General features: G+C 46.6%; 1 protein-coding gene across 6 annotated transcripts in view; it reads left to right on the top strand.

The window, feature by feature from the left end:
- Positions 1-15,808, top strand: part of ZNF532 (zinc finger protein 532) — a 109,016-nt gene extending 93,208 nt beyond the window's left edge. For all 6 annotated transcript variants that reach the window (XM_030336527.2, XM_030336525.2, XM_030336520.2 and 3 more), the window contains 3 exons: positions 9,703-9,815; positions 12,159-12,306; positions 13,724-15,808. In XM_030336527.2, coding sequence (XP_030192387.1) covers positions 9,703-9,815; positions 12,159-12,306; positions 13,724-14,218 — 756 coding nt within the window. In that variant the 3' untranslated portion in view covers positions 14,219-15,808. The remainder of the gene's footprint in view (positions 1-9,702; positions 9,816-12,158; positions 12,307-13,723) is intronic.
- The last annotated feature ends 465 nt before the right edge of the window (positions 15,809-16,273 follow it).

Here is a 16,273-nt window from a genome sequence, read left to right as displayed (position 1 = left end):
CTTCCAGTTCCGATTTCGGCACAGTGCTTGGGTCCAGGCTCTGTGAATAGGGGAAGAGAGAGAAAGTACGGCCCAGCCTTGAAAGAGGTCGGAGGAGGACAGAGTGAAGTTAAAAATTAAAGTTGCATGTGATACGTGGAAGAGAAGAAGGAGGAGCACCTAAGGCCCAAGGAAGCGGCGATGTGAGCATCACTGTGGCTTGGGGGGAATGGCAGGGTTTGAGAATGCCAGGGAAGGCTTCACGGCAGAAATCCTACCTAAGTAGGTTTTTGGAGGATGCACGGGGGGAATTCACCCAGTGTACGAGCAGCAAAGCAGAGTGCGGGTGTGCACAAAGCAGCGTGACCTTCTAAGTGACCGCCGGCTAGTAGTGGAGGGAGGGGGTTGGTGAGGTAGGCAAGTCCAAAGACCTTAGCCCTTGAAGGTGTCGAGAACCCCAGATGGGTTTTAGGCAGGGAAGCGACATGTGGAAGCATGTGTCTCCAGTGGTTTGCCCTGGTAGCTGTGTGGGATGTGGGCGAGGGAAGAAGAGGCTTGTGGCTGGAGAGGTCAGAAGTCCACCAAAGGGCCGAGAGGTGAGCCGGCTGAGGGGGCCAAAGGGCTTGAATGGGCCTCCGGGAGAGGGAAGGCTATTTCTGAAGGGCAAGGGGCATGGCGGGGAATGTGTCACTGTCTTCAGAAGATGTGAATTTGGGTGGCTTTGCAACATTTATGATGTCCTAGGAGACGTGGTCAGAATGGTGGGCTGAGGATTGGATTGTGGATGGACCGTCTTAAAGGCGAAGAAGTTTGGGTTTTGTGTTACACGTAAGGAGAGACAGGCAGTGAAAACCCCTTTGCCTCTGAACGTGCATACTGTGCCCTCTCCTGTTACAGAAGGTGACTTGTGTCCCTGGAAGGCCCATCCCTCTGTCTGTGCGCTCCATCCAGCCCCCTTTCTGGCCACTGGAGGACGTCACAAGCACACGTGTCTGCTCCTACCTGGGTCTTCAGCTTTTCCCGGATCGTTCTCAGAATCCTAAAGCTTGCCATGGGGCCTCTTGTCCTGACAGAACAGCCTTCCTGACCCACTTGCCTACTGCCTTTTTTCCTCTGTTTCCCTTTATGGCAAACGTCCCTGAGGTCACTTTCCATCGCTGTGTTCTCCATGCCACTCCATGTTCCCACTCCACAGAAACCGCGTGGCAAGGGACCCGCATCCGGGGTCTTGGCTTTATCAGTGATGTCACTTGACCTGTCTGAAGCGGTTGTCTGCTAGGTTCTCCTGGAAATGCTTTCTTTACTAGGCCTCTTGGTTCTCCTCCTTCCTGCTTCATTGATAGCTCTTCTCGGTCTTTTCTTCTCCTTCCAGACTAGAAATGTTGATGTGCCCTTTATTCTCAGAAACTTCTCATCCAGGCCTGGGACTTTATTTATTTATTTATTAAAAAAATTTTTTTAAACATTTATTTATTTTTGAGACAGAGAGAGACAGAGCATGAACGGGGGAGGTTCAGAGAGAGAGAGGGAGACACAGAATCCGAAGCAGGCTCCGGGCTCCGAGCCATAAGTACAGAGCCCGATGTGGAGCTCAGACTCACGAACCATGAGATCATGACCTGGGCCGAAGTTGGACACTTAACCAACTGAGCCACCCAGGTGCCCCTAAGGCCTGGGACTTTAAATGCCATCTGAACCTACCAACTCGCAGAATTGTATCTTTGGCCTGGACCTCTCCTCTGAGTTGCACACTTGAATCTAATCACTTAGTATCTCTACTTAGATCTCCAATGGGCTTCTCGAATGTAATGTATTCAAAATATAATTCTTGAGTCCTCTCCTCAAACCTGGCTTCTCTCCTACTTTCCCATTCAGAAACTGGTAAAACTGTTCTACCAAGTGCCCTGCCAACGAATTTCGAGTGATATGAACCCCTTCTTTTCTCTCCTTTGCCACCCATATTCAGCCCATCCACAGATCCACCTTTGAGATACATGCCAAATCCAGTCATTTGTCATCACCTTTACTTTCCAAACCCATGACACTTAAGTCTGTCGCCTCCACACTGGTTCTTTGCTTCTACACTTGGCAGCCAGAGTGACCTTGATCATATTATTCCTCTGCTCGAACCCATTAGTGTCTTCCCATCAGGCATCACGGATGACCCATTGGTGTCTTCTAGTCACGTGTCATGCATGACACAAAGTCCCCGTGGTGGTCCACAAGGGCTGTGGTCTTGATCTGACCTCCTCACCTGCCATTCTTCTCCTGACTTCACTCCATAGAAAACCGTAGAAAGGATATGATGGGGCAGTTCACTGTAAATGGCTCAGGAACATATGGATAGATGTCCAGCATCCCTAGGCATTGAGGAAAAATAAAGTGCGGTTATAATATTCTACCTACCACTTTAGCAAAGTTGAATGGTGATCTGTAAGGCTTTTGGTGAGTGAGCCCTGACTGACATCGATGGGGTCCTTTTTGAGGACAGTTTGGCAAGAAGTGTCAAAGGGCCTTGACATTTTTCACAACTTCTAAACTAGAAAGACTTTCGGAAGTTCATACCACCGAAATAATTGGTTGACTACAGACACTTAAAAAACATTTTTTTTAAATGTTTATTTTGAGACAGAGTGCGAGTGGGGAAGGGGCAGAGAAGGGGAGACACAGAATCCGAAGCAGATTCCAGGTTCGGAGCTGTGAGCACAGAGCCCGACGCAGGGCTTGAACTCATGGGCCGTGAGATCATGACCCGAGCTGAAGTTGGATGCTTAACTGACTGAGCCACCCAGGCACCCCTGACTACAGAAATTTTTTTCTGCAGTTGCTGGAGATCTGAAACAACCTAAATCATTAATGAGAGATAGTTAAATACATTATGGCCCATTTATACAATAGAATACTATGTTGTGTTAAGAAGACCGTAGAGAGATCAAAACATGTGTAGCTGTATATGAAAATAAATCAAGTTGCAAATCAAGATGTATAATATAGACTCATTCTTACAAGTACACGTGAACATGCATCCAGAAGAGAAATGGGAAGGCTATGTATAGCTTAGAAATTGACACTGGTTATTGCAGTTGGTGAGATTAGAGGCAGTCTTTTCTCTCTTTTATTTTGTACCAAGTGTTTGTTATTTTTTAGAATTGGAAACAGTAAGAGAAGGAAAATGAAGGCTGTGGTACCGAGATGCACTGTATATACTTCACTTTGAAATGGCAGCTGCTGGGCAGGGACTCAGTCAATTTCCCCTGTCTCTTCGTCACCTGCCCCCCTGACCGTAATAAGCACGGCACCTGCCCGAAGGTGGCGCCTTATCTGCAGTCACACAGGAAGACGTGCTCTTCCTCCTGTCTGCAAACCCCCTCCTGTCTGAATTCTCCCCGCTCATTGACTCCTGTCTTGCCTCTGTCCTCAATAGGTGCGTTTTTTCAGATACTCTTATCAGTATTTAAACATGCTCCTGTCTGGCCCATCTTCCAAAAGCAAGCAGTGCTTGCCCTGTGTCCAGCACGTTATCCTACATTTGCTACTCTGTGATTACTCTGTAGTACCTGCTCATATTTTTCCAGTAGGTAATTGTGTATTTGGTTATTTCCTTTATTCCTCCACACAGTAAATATTTACTGAATATTTTCTGTATGCCGAATGCCAGGGATATAGAGATGAGTGATTTATAGCTTCTGATTTCAGGGCGCTTACGGGGCACCGAAATTCCTCCTGAAATAGAAATTAAAAACCAGAAACTTACAGAGGTGCGGGTTTTTCTTTGGAGGCAGAGGTCTACTGTGTATGTAGGTGTTTTGTCCACTGAAAATCTTTTACCTTAACACCATGAGTCATTAGGGAACTGCAAATTGAAACCACAATGAAATACTACGAACCACCCTGTAGAATGGCTACAATAAAATCACAGTCCCAACTGCTGGAAGGTGGCAGGACAGAGCTGGAGCTCTGCTCCGTTGCTGGTGGAAACGCAGAGCACAGCCATTCTGGGAAGCGGGTTGATAGGACTCCGTAATCTCATTCCTAAACCTTCACCCAAGAGAAATAAGATTGTATGTTCAGCCAGAATCTGTACGTGCGTGTTTGTAGGGGCTTTAATTCCTAATTCCCAAAAGCTGGAAACAGCCTAGAGGTCCTTCACCTGGGACGCAGATTCACGAAGCGGAGCCGATCCGTAGAATCCGTGGAATGCTGTCCCGCAGTGGAAAGGAACGGGTTGCCGATGCGCTCAACGGCGTGGATGAGTGGCACATGTGCTGTGCCAGTGAAAGAAGCCAGACTCCAGAAACTACATGCTGCGCTATGTGGTTCCATTTATGCGACAAATGGAAAACACAAAACCAGAGGCTAGAAAGCAGATCAGTGGTTGCCAAGAGCTGGATGTAGGAGGAAAACTTGGCTGTAAAGGGGCACGGGGGAATTTTAGAGGTGATGGCACCGCTCTGTGTCTATTTGTCAAAACTCCTAGAACTATACATGCAAACGAGTGAAGTTTCCATTTTGTAAATTACACCTCCGCAAACCTGCTGTGGAATTTTTTTGAGGCAACAGAAGAAAATGTTTTGTTGTTGTTGGTGTGGGCTATATTCACATTGTTCAACAGTCTAGATAGCATGAAGGAAGACGGCAAAAAGCCTCATTCCTACCCTGGCCCACCCAGCACCACTAAGTTTGTTATTATGGATCTTGAAGTCTCTCTTATGCCAGGATCATCGTACATGCATATATGTTCTCTTTTTACTTCCTTCGAATGCAGAACACAGCTTGTGGATATCATAATTTTCTGCACTGGTCCCTTCCCGTAGTAGGTAGTAAATAGTTCCTTTAGTATCAGTGTTTCAAGGTCTTCCGTTATGAGCACATATAATTTATTTAGCCAATTCTCCCTTGACGGGGCCGGATTCTTCCCATCTTTTTCATTATATGCAGTGCTGCACAGAATAACCTTATACATACAGTCAGTTCTGCTAGAATGCTCGTGTTGGAAACAGATTTGTTCTTTTTTTAAAAATTTTTTTTTTCAACGTTTATTTATTTTTGGGACAGAGAGAGACAGAGCATGAACGGGGGAGGGGCAGAGAGAGAGGGAGACACAGAATCGGAAACAGGCTCCAGGCTCTGAGCCATCAGCCCAGAGCCTGACGCGGGGCTCGAACCCACGGACCGCGAGATCGTGACCTGGCTGAAGTCGGACGCTTAACCGACTACGCCACCCAGGCGCCCCGAAACAGATTTGTTCTAACGCAGTTGATCTGTCAGGGAACGGTCGGAGCTTGATGTGGGTTCTGAGCTCGCTCACGTGTGACCCCATCCCTGAGAGAGACACTCGGTGAGCACAGAAAATCGTGGAATGGACCTGTGTCGGAATCCACAAAACACACACACTCACGTCAGAGTGTCGTCAGCGACTTCTTGAGTCACGCTGCCTACCCCTGGTGTTACACCTTCCCTCCGACCCTCAGATTTCAGGTAACCCTCCTTCCTCCACTTCACAGAATCTCAACAAGCCACAGCCCTCCCCCACCCAGTTGCACAGGATCCTGCTATTAAGTGCGTCACCAATAGTTTTCGGGTGTTAGGCCCTTAACTGTGTTTTTGCTGGAAGCCCTGTGGTTCTTTGTTGCATGATTTTGCTTATTGTAGTGATTTGTGACCCATGATACATGTTTATCACATTGTACAGGACTGACCATACCGTGTGCGGGTGTATCTGTAGAATAGATTGCCAAGTGGAAAGGTCCAGAGTTTTAGGAGTTATATCCTGTGGGATCACTGTTGGGACAGGTTGAAGTCTATACAGGTGGTTGGTTTTTCCTTTTTCACAGAAAGTGTTTACGATCGAGCTGAAGGGTATGTGTTAGCACGACTTGGGAATAATACCACTCCTGTTCATCCTAAATGTGTGGGTGATTCTGGATGTGTGATGGTAATTAAGGACGCTCTTCACATGTTGGTGGGAGGCAGAGAACCTCATGGAGGCAGGAATGTCTGAGGTGGGGACTTTTCTCCCTCTGACTTCTTCAGAGTCACCTGAAACAGAAAGAGGGCTTCAAGCCAAGAGACAAGAAGGGACTAGTTACCGGAATGGGCAGTGTCTGGTTGTGAGAGCCCATGGCGATCCAAAGCACATTCACCGAGTGCCATCCAGAAAGAATGGCCTTCAGGGGTCTTGGAAATCCCAGAGCTCAGACCTTGAGCCCAAGGCTAGGGCGCGCAGAGCAAAGGAATTTGCTAAGAGAAACCACTGCTTTCCTAAAGAATGTGAAGGTGAGAGAGGCAAAAATGGGAAATTAGGGAGAAAGTTTAGGAAATGCACCCAGGTATTTGTTTCATGGACATTTAAAGTTTTCAAAAATACTCAGACCCTGCCAGCTTATTCGTCCACCACTTTTTTTAAAGAGCTCTATTTAAAAACAAAATAACTCCTCACTGAGCGGGAAAACCTAACTACAAAAAGTCCACGCAAGGCCCAAGCTCCTTCAATATCAGCTTGCGCTACACTGGGGCCAGGAGGAAGTAAATGACCTTGACAAACAGAAGGACAGTGGCACTTGACGCTTTTTCGATACCGTTTTTTCCATTTTTGTTTGGTTGGTAAAAATTGCTTTCTGTGTCAGAAAGTGGCCGTGTGAGCTATTACGACACTGAAGATAAAAGTTACGAAAATAAATTAGGTAAAGCCCCTTTAAATAAGTTAGTATTTAAAACTGAACAAAGAAGGGAGTCACTTGTTTTCTTAGGTAATGGGAACACGGCAGGTTTGATCAGGAAGCTGGTGTTTAAACCTGTAATTTTCCTGTCACCAGTGATTTTGAAACCCTGCTCCATTGTTTGGGGATTTCACCGCTCGTTTCTGCATTTTTTCATAAAGACGCTGGAAAAGAATATCTCACCCGTTGTCAGTTCTTTTTGAAAACAGTAATTATTGATTCAGCTGAGCTGCTCATTTAATTTATTACCTACTGAGGATTTCTTTATTGATATTTCTCTATTAAAATTTTGATTTGGGGGCATCTGGCTGGCCTTGATCTCGGGGTTGTGAGTTTGAGCCCCACAATGGGTATAGAGATTACTTAAACAAATAAAATCTTAAAAAGATTTTTTTAATTTAGCATTAACATAATGATACCATAACAAGAAATGGAATTTTAAATTCTTCATCTTAATGGAAAACCCAGTTTGCATTCCTCTGAAGCCTCTTGCCTTTGTTATATAGTTAGAAAGATATATGTCCGTTCTCTACATGTTTTATGATGATTTGCTACAACCTTCTCGCTTTTAGAAAAATGCCTTGTGTTTTGACTCTTCTGGGTGATCTTAACATTGTCCATCTTCTACGTATAAAACTCAGTAGGAATTGGACATTAGACTTACGTATGTAGGACTTCCGTGACTGTTCTTAAAGCTTTTTATTCTAAAGAAGCCTCTTGGGGTACCTGGGTGGCTCAGTCGGTTAAGCGTCCGACTTCGGCTCAGGTCTTGATCTCGTGGTTTGTAAGTTCGAGCCCCAGGCTGGGCTCTGTGCTGACATCTCGGAGCCTGGAGCCTGCTTCAGATTCTGTGTCTCCCTCTCTCTCTGCCCCTCCTCCTATCATGCTCTCTCTCTCTCTCAAAAACAAACAAAAAAGAAAGCTCTTATTCTCTGGTTTCATAAATGCTAATCCAAGACTCTAGGGAATTGTCTATGTTATGTGATCAAGATGTTTATGAAGGAATACCTTTGGGAAAAGAGTGTGGCTCAGAGGCATTAGTTGGTTATTTGCTCTGTTCTCTCTCTCTCTCTCTCTCTCCTTCCCTCCCTCCCTCCCTCCCTCACTCCCTCACAGACATTATTCTCATAATATCCCAGATTATATACTCAGGAAAATGATAAAAGCAATGCTTTGGCACGGAGAAGAAATGTCCTCCTTTGCTTCTGCCTAGGTTTTTAAACACTTAACAGACTGATGTGTTTTATTTAAAAGATAGTATTTTCGACTCTCTTAAAATGAATTTGGATATTTTATTGTTATTCAGAAAAGAATATTTATTGAGGATTTCTCTGTGTCCCAAGCACTGTGCTGACTAATTCACCACCGGCCCTTTCTTCCCCCAGCACTCTCTGAGGAAGGCACTGTTGTGATCCCCACCCTACAGTTTGGGAACTGGATGTTTATGGAGACACTTTCCCAGGGTCATACGGTTCGATGCATGAGCGGTAGAGACAAGGTGCCAACCCATTTCTGGTTCTCCAGAGCCAAACCCAATCACTTAAATAGATTTGCTTACCAGTTTGAACAAGGGGCATATTTGTCAAGTGATTAATATAAAAACAATTATTTAAAATATTTATTCTTTCCGGGCTCGTGGGTGGCTCAGTTAGTTAAGCGTCCGACTCTTGGTTTCAGCTCAGGTCATGATCTCACGGTTTCGTGGGTTCGCATCCTGCATTGGGCTCTGTGCTGGCAGCACGGAGCCTGCCTGGGAATCTCTCTCTCTGCCCCTCTCCCGCTCATGCTGTCTCTGTCTCTCTCTCTCAGAAATAAGTAAATAAAACTTCCAAAAAAAAAAAAAATTGTATCCTTTCTTTAACCACTTAGCCCACAATTGCTTTGCTTATCTCTTCTTCTTGCCATAAATAGTAATGTTATTTCACATGAGAACTTGTTTTTACTTCAGCCCTATTTTTAATTTTGCCAAATTTTGTTCTATTCATGAGGCTGGCAGTTATTTCTTGATCGGATTTCCTTGTGATACGACACCGTTTCATTCGAGACTTCAGTGCATCTTGTACCCAAAGAACGTGCTTTTAGGTTAAGCCACTCATCTTACTTCCAAGGGTCCACATGAGAATGTGTTGAATTCACATAATCATGTCCTAGCCAAGTTAGGAAACTTTTAACTTTGGTTTTCATCTCTTCATAGCTTTCTCCTGCTCTGTCACTGTGCTGTGTATTCTAACGGCAGACTACATAAAGTGGTTTCCAACTTGTGCGTTCTTGAAATAACCAAATGGTAGTATTCAAAGGGCCTTTTGGAAAACTCTTCCCTTATGTAAGGAACAGTTAATCATTGGGGGGACAGTCAAAATGCTTAAAATTAGCTCGAGGTTTCATTTAAAAGGGCATCTTGGACAAGTTAACATTCTCTCTGGATGTACCAAAGTAAGTAATGGTTTTATTTGGTGTTTACTGAAGAATTATGTTTTTTTATAGTATCTGCCAGCTGTTTGTTTGTTTATATCACAGCCAGGGGAGGGGCAGAGGGAGAGAGAGTCTCTGGCAGTCTCCATGCCCAGCACGCGGGGCCCAAGCTCACAACTGACATGATCCGAGCCAGAATTAAGAGTCTGACGCTCAACCAGCTAAGACACCCAGGCGCCCCTTGTATCTGCTATTTAAAAATAACAGCTGTATCTCTTTTGCAAAGAAACTTTATGTTTTCAGATATCTGGGGGTTTGTGTTGAGTCAAAACCATAAGTGTTTTGAGAAAAATATTTAATATTTTACTCCCATCACGTTTCTCCGATTCTCCAGAAATTAGTCCCTTCGCGGTTACCCCACCCCTGCCCTTCCTTTTTATTATGTATCAAGAAGAATCTGTTAGTTTTGTCTTTGTATTGCGAAGCAGTGAGGATTATGTAACGCCAACTGTTACGAAAGAGTTCTTAATTTTTAAAGCAGTTCTGTGTTTGTTCTCTTAAGTGACTTTCTATCTCTTTTCTCCTAACAAAGCAAATGAAAAAACACCCTTGCCGCCAGTGTGACAAATCTTTCAGCTCCTCACACAGCCTGTGCCGTCACAATCGGATCAAGCACAAAGGCATCAGGAAAGTTTACACCTGCTCGTAAGTCCTCATTTCTAACGTGCGAAGCACGGTAAAAGGATAATGCTGGAACTTTTCTACGGCTTTTCATATTTTGCCATTAACGCTCCATTTCTGTGCTGCAGGTTATAGATCTCACTTTTTAGTGCTGTTCCATTGTTGCGGCATAACCGTTTCTTGACTGGGCCATAACACTTAACGGTAGTAAAATAAACAGGAGTTTCTGGCATACCCTGTGTACGTGCCTGGGTCCTTACCTGTTGTCCAGAGGGATAGATTTTATATACCTGAGCGTTTTGGAGAAGTGGTTGCTTTGCAGGTGCACAGGTGAATGAGCTGCTTTTTGGTCTCTATAAGCGCAGGGATTTGCCAGCTTTGATTGGCAGGTTGATTGTCCAGTTGACTGGTTCAGAGCAGACCCTGATGGGGCCCGTCGGGGACTCTGTCCTAGGCCGGACTGTTTTCCCTAATGCAGGGGCAGCCTTTTCCCAGCTCACACATTTGGCTCAGCGGTCAAATTCAAGGAATGGAGTAGGCCAACACATCGAGTGGGTGGTGATGCCACTCCGGACAGTCCTGAGCTACCTCTTTGGATATGAAAATCGGAACTTGTTATATCGTTAGTGAAAAAGCTTTATCACCCACTCAACCAGAACATGCCTCAAGTGAGCTGCTAACAGGCTTACTTACTTTAAGACACTTCTCGTAACAGGGAGAGAGAGAACTAACAGACACAGAAGCCATGTAGCCAGCACGTAGCGTGTGACATGATCAGAGCAGGGCACAGAGGACCGTGTGTCTCAGGACACGCGTGATGGTTGGCTGTCTGTTCCTCAAGGCTTCACTATTCTTGATTAGTTAGGGAAAGTTGCTCGGGTAGGAAAACCGGGACGTAGACAACTCCTGCAGTGAAATTAAAGCCGGGAGTGATTTCGGTGAGGTGAGAACATTCTGTGAATCAGGCCTGCGTGTTTGAGACTGCGCCGGAAGGATGGGAGGACTTAGAAGGAGGCCCTGGCTGAGAAGAAGGTAGGAAGGGAGTCTGGCGTGGCTTAGTCCTTCCTCCTCGGACGGGTTTTGTGTATTTCTCCCCGGAGACACCGTAAGGCAGTAAGATGCTCGGATCGTCTGGCCGATTTCCTTTGTGGTGCGGGGTTGGCACGGGCTCCCAAGGCTGCCCCTGCCGGGGAGGGGGGGGGTCTCTAACACGAAACCATCAGGGTGTAGGGCCAATCATTACAACATCTCCAGAAGGCTTTTTGAAGGCAGTAAATTTGATTCTGCGTAAGACCATGAGGTATTTTCACCCTCCTTCACTGCAGTGGATTCTTGATGTCTGCCTTATGGCACCTATAGTCACCACAGTCATTCACTTCTCTTTCTTTTTTTTCCCTAAACCTGTTTTTGGTCCATTGCATTAAGAAAATGGCGAATTCATATCTTCTGAAGAAAAACTATTCATAATCGACAGGTTTGGGTCCCCCCCCCCCCCCCCCCCACAGAGATGAAATGAAAACTTAAAAGATTGACCTATATTGGCTATCTGTTGAGTTTTCTACATTTCAGTCAACTGAACGAACACATGAATTTCAGTGCTGTGATACCGAGTTTGTGCCCTGGTGAGGAATTTAACAGGGCCACACACCCTGTCTTCTCTTTGTTACGGCGGAGTGGACAGGAATAATTAACATCCACATGAAGGAATCCGGGAGGGACTTTTTCCATATTAAAGTATCTCTTATGCCGTAAATTTTGAGGGAACACGGAGTCATTGTAAAGAAAACTTCTGAAATTCGATACCCTCAATTTAAAAATGAAAGTCACCTAGAATTCTAAATGAAGTAATACTTGAACCAGATCTAGAGAGTAAGTAAACACCCCAGCCAAACTGAATTAGGCTGATCCTACCGAGGCGCCAAAACCGACAGAAAGCTTTCTACAGAAATCGCAAAAATTTTTCTCACACACTGGAAACCGCAGTTCATGGCAGAACTACTGTTTCATTTTGGGCCATCGGTATTCACAAAGATCTTTTTTTGTTTGTTCGTTTAAGTTCATTTCTTTCCTTTTGAGGGAAAGAGTGGGGGAGGGGCGGAGGGGGGTGGAGAGAGGGTCCCAAGCAGGCTCTGCGCTGGCCGTCAACACCGAGCCCCACGTGGGGCTCAAACTCACGAACCGTGAGATCGTGACCTGACCCGAAGTGGGACGCTTAACCGACCGAGGTTCCCAGGCGCCCCTCACACAGATCATCTTGACCCCGCTGAGCGTAGTGTTGGCTGGCGAAGGCCCCTTCGGTAGAGAGGGTGTTCTTCAGCGCGGGGTACTTTTCAGCAGGCAGGTTACCTCCTTGTCTTTGCCCCACAGGCACTGCCCAGACTCTAGGCGCACCTTTACGAAACGGTTGATGCTGGAGAAACATATCCAACTCATGCACGGAATCAAGGATCCTGACTTGAAAGAAATGACAGAAGCCACCAACGAGGAGGAAACAGAAATAAAAGAAGATGCCAAGGTCAAACATGGCAAATGTTCTCTTTACAGTGAAATTGTGTTGACTTGCTTTTTCCCATTCACTCTCTTCGTTTAAGTTTCGCCGCAGTTACCCAGGACTGTGCGCAAAGCTTATAAAACAATAGGTCAGCTCCCCGTACACCCATTCTTATCTTTCATCTTGCCCCTAAAAGGTATTAAGTTTCTTCTACATCTTTCCAGAAGCAGCTTGAGGGATCTACTTGTGTACAGAAATGATAAAATTTTCTGTGGACGCTCATCAGTTGGCTCTTAGCCATAATGTAGAAAGCTAGATGGCTTTTCTGGTCGGCAGTATGTCGGTTGTGAAAGGTACCAAGTAAAAATGAAGGGGTTCTCCTTAGTTTCGCTTCACGATGGTAAAAGATAAAACCATACATCTCTGCCTTATTTCTTAGGTCAGTAGCTAGCGAACTTGAGCCAGCAGTATGACCGTTAACGTGTGTGTTAGGCGTGTGTGTGGCAAGCGCGATCGGAGAGGCAGCAAGCCGTTCGGCAGACATTTAGGAGATCTCTCTGCTGGCTTTGGCACTGGGCTGTGTCTGGAGTGTGCCTGGGTTACAGCCCGAGTGTGCGCGATGGGGGAGCTGATCACTGAGTAAAGCCTAATCAGAATACGAGTCCGACTAGTGTCTCGTTAGTTTGTAATCTTTTCCCCTCCAGTGGTGGGGGTGGGGGTGGGGGTGGGGATGGAATTAAAGGATGTACGTGCAGGGGCAGCTCCAGGTCAAGGCCATGTATGAGTGGTGCCCTGTCAACAGGACAGAGAAGAGGTGGGCCGCAGAGCGGGCAGGAGGGGGTGTCCCTCTGGCTTGGACTTCTGGCCAGCTGGAAACGAGGGGATTTAATGTGGCTCAGATTTAGGCAGATGGGAGCGGGAGGGGAAGAGCATGGCCTGCGGGTCAGCCGTGTGACGAAGGTGAGTGTGCGGGAAAGCTCGGCTCCCAGACCAGCTGGGCTTCTAGCAGCTCTCCATCCCAGCCTCAGGACAGGCAAAGTCCTGACCTTTTCTCTGCCCCTCCCCCTGCCTCCTGTCCACACCACCTGGTCACGGCTGCAGCCCCCTGGCCTCCCTTCTGTCCCCCAGGCTGCCTCCCGCCTCGGCTCCCCCGCCCGCCTGGACGCCTGTCCTCACCACAGCGAGCCGCTGTGCAAACGTCACCCACACCGAGGCCATCTCTGACTGTGCCTTGCAGCCTAACAACCCCGCCCCCTCTGCTTCCCACCCCCCATTCCGTGCCCCGCTTTGCTTTCCTGGGGCCGCTGTGGGAGCCCCCGAATCCCGAAGCTCACACCACTTGTCCCAGCAGCTCTCGGGGCCTGGGAGAACTGGTGGTTTGTCACCCGCGGGGCAGAGCGATTTTCACGCGTGTCGTCCACGTTGTTCTCTTCCCTCCAAGGTTCCCAGTCCCAAGCGCAAGTTGGAAGAACCCGTGCTGGAGTTCAGACCGCCCAGAGGGGCGATCACCCAGCCGCTGAAGAAGCTGAAGATCAACGTGTTCAAGGTTCACAAGTGTGCCGTGTGCGGCTTCACCACCGAAAACCTGCTGCAGTTCCACGAACACATCCCTCAGCACAAGTCAGACGGCTCCTCCTACCAGTGCCGCGAGTGCGGCCTCTGCTACACGTCGCACGTGTCGCTGTCCAGGCACCTGTTCATCGTGCACAAGCTGAAGGAACCGCAGCCGGTGTCCAAGCAGAACGGGGCCGGGGAGGAGAACCAGCAGGAGAACAAGCCCAGCCGCGAGGACGAGGCGCCCGACGGCGCGGTGTCAGACCGGAAGTGCAAGGTGTGCGCAAAGACGTTCGAGACTGAAGCTGCCTTAAACGCCCACATGCGGACACACGGCATGGCCTTCATTAAATCCAAAAGAGTGAGTTCGGCCGAGAAATAGCCACAGACCTTCCTGTGAGGAGAATCCCTGTCCACATTGGAATAAAAGAGACATTTTTGTTACAAAAAGTTTGCAGTATAATAGAGTTAACAGTACTGTCTAGGCTGTTGCAATATATTCTCTTCCAGTGTACCTTCTCCACCTGGTCGTGTATATCCTCCTCGATAAGTATGAAAACAGTATTTGAGTTTCAAAGAGTTTGTATATATTTAAATGAATAACTTTTTATACTCTTTGTTACATGTTTGTATCAGTATTTAGTGAAAAAATGTTTTGAGGTTTTCTTTTCTCGGTCTTTGGTTTTTTTGTTTGTTTGTTTGTTCCTTGGGTTTTGTTTTTTGTTTTTTGGTTTTTTTGGGGGTTAGACTTTTTCTTTTTGTACTGTTTCTTTAAACACAGAGTTCTTAGCAACAGGGGCAGTTCCTGAATTCAAATAAACCATTTTGTATGTTACAGATTTGAATGGGTTAACTAATTGCAGGCTAAGATAATGCCTTTTTTAGTGTTTTTAATTTTTAGAATTCACTATATAAATTGTAGGTATTGTGGGTCTCAAAAACACTAGGGACTTTTAAGTGTCTTAGCACTACCCTCAACGTGCCTGCTCTAAGCCGGTGAGTGCACCTGTCCCGTGCGACCGCACTCCGGCGTCTGGCATCTTCTTCCAGGCCACGCCCGACCGTGTTTAAAGCAGCCTGCAGGTAGCTTCCTTCCCAGTGATGGATCAAAACGTAGGCCAGGCCTCTACGGTAAAGCGCATGGATTATCCTCCGCTCCATTCCGGAACGGGGAAGAAGGGCGTTGCCAGGGGAAAACCAGGGGCTGGGGGTTTTTCTGGGCCGATCTGCAAGGCTGGCTGAAAGAACACAAGGAGATCAAGTCACCCAAGGGCTGGACTACTGTAACAGTGACACATATGTAGCTAGACCAGTAGATTTAGATAGTCGAGTTTTTGTCATGGAATTTATTAACTCCTATGAAGACACAACTAAAAATATCAAGTATTTCTCTGGCTCTTGACAGGAACAAAGAAAAAAACTCCCAGTTGACTTAACCCTTCTGAACCCTTTGCCGTCGAAAGAGCTGGCGTTTCCTGTTCTGGGGTGCTACTGCCAAACGTTCTGGTACTTGGAGTTGAGATGCACAACTCCACCTCCGACCTATCAATGCAGCAACCCGCGTGTCGCGATCGGCCGCTCGGTCACGCGCTGAGCCGCCCGGCCTCAGTTCGGTCATTTCAATAAGTCTCTTTCATATTAGTAGTTCCGCTTCATCAAAGCACAGCAGGGGTGGGCACTCCTCTGTCCCTTCCGTTTATAGTTCTCTGGGAGCGTTCCTATTTTTCAGTTTTCGTTTCTGTGTTTTCTTTGGCATTTTATACCTTGTATTTATCCCGGAACACGTTTTGTACTTTTTATTTTTACGAAAAAGGAATTCCGTTTTGTGTATATATAGGCACTTGCATGATATGCTGTAGTCAACGTTCGGTTCCTCGGAAGGTCTCGGCGCTGTCCGCTGTTACGCACTACATCCGTCATAACTGTATTAAACACATTTCGTATGTAAATAAACGTGGGACATTGGCCCTTGCGCTTCTGTGAGAGAGTCATTGATGGTGGGGCTCTGACATCTTCGTGAAGTTTAGGAAGCGAGTAGTCGCAGGGACAGGACTACAGGATGTTGCAGAACTCTTTCCCCCTCCGGAGAATGGCACGTGCGTTCTCGTTAGCGCTCAGCTCTTTTGTCGCTTTCTCGTTGACTGCCATCGATTTCGTGGGTATAACACAAGGGCGTGATTAAGTATTCCCACGCTTGAAATTCAATTGCTGTTACTTGTTCTATTTATACTTGTATTGCTCTAAGGTGTATTCATAGCACTTTCATGTGTTTCTGCATTTGAACCTTGCAATAAACCTGTGCGGTGGGCCGCACGGGTCTTAATGGTCTAGTTTTACAGTTGAGGAAGCTGAGCTCCGATTCCGTTCTTTGCCTGAGCCCTCACAGCTGGTAAGTGGCTTTGCGTATTAGAACCCAGACGCTCTTGCTCGAAATCTT

The sequence above is a fragment of the Lynx canadensis genome, chromosome D3 (assembly GCF_007474595.2).
Source record: "Lynx canadensis isolate LIC74 chromosome D3, mLynCan4.pri.v2, whole genome shotgun sequence".
Taxonomy (NCBI): Eukaryota; Metazoa; Chordata; class Mammalia; order Carnivora; family Felidae; genus Lynx; species Lynx canadensis.
The sequence above is the reverse complement of the archived record's forward strand: the minus strand, read 5'-3'. Positions and strand labels throughout refer to the sequence as shown.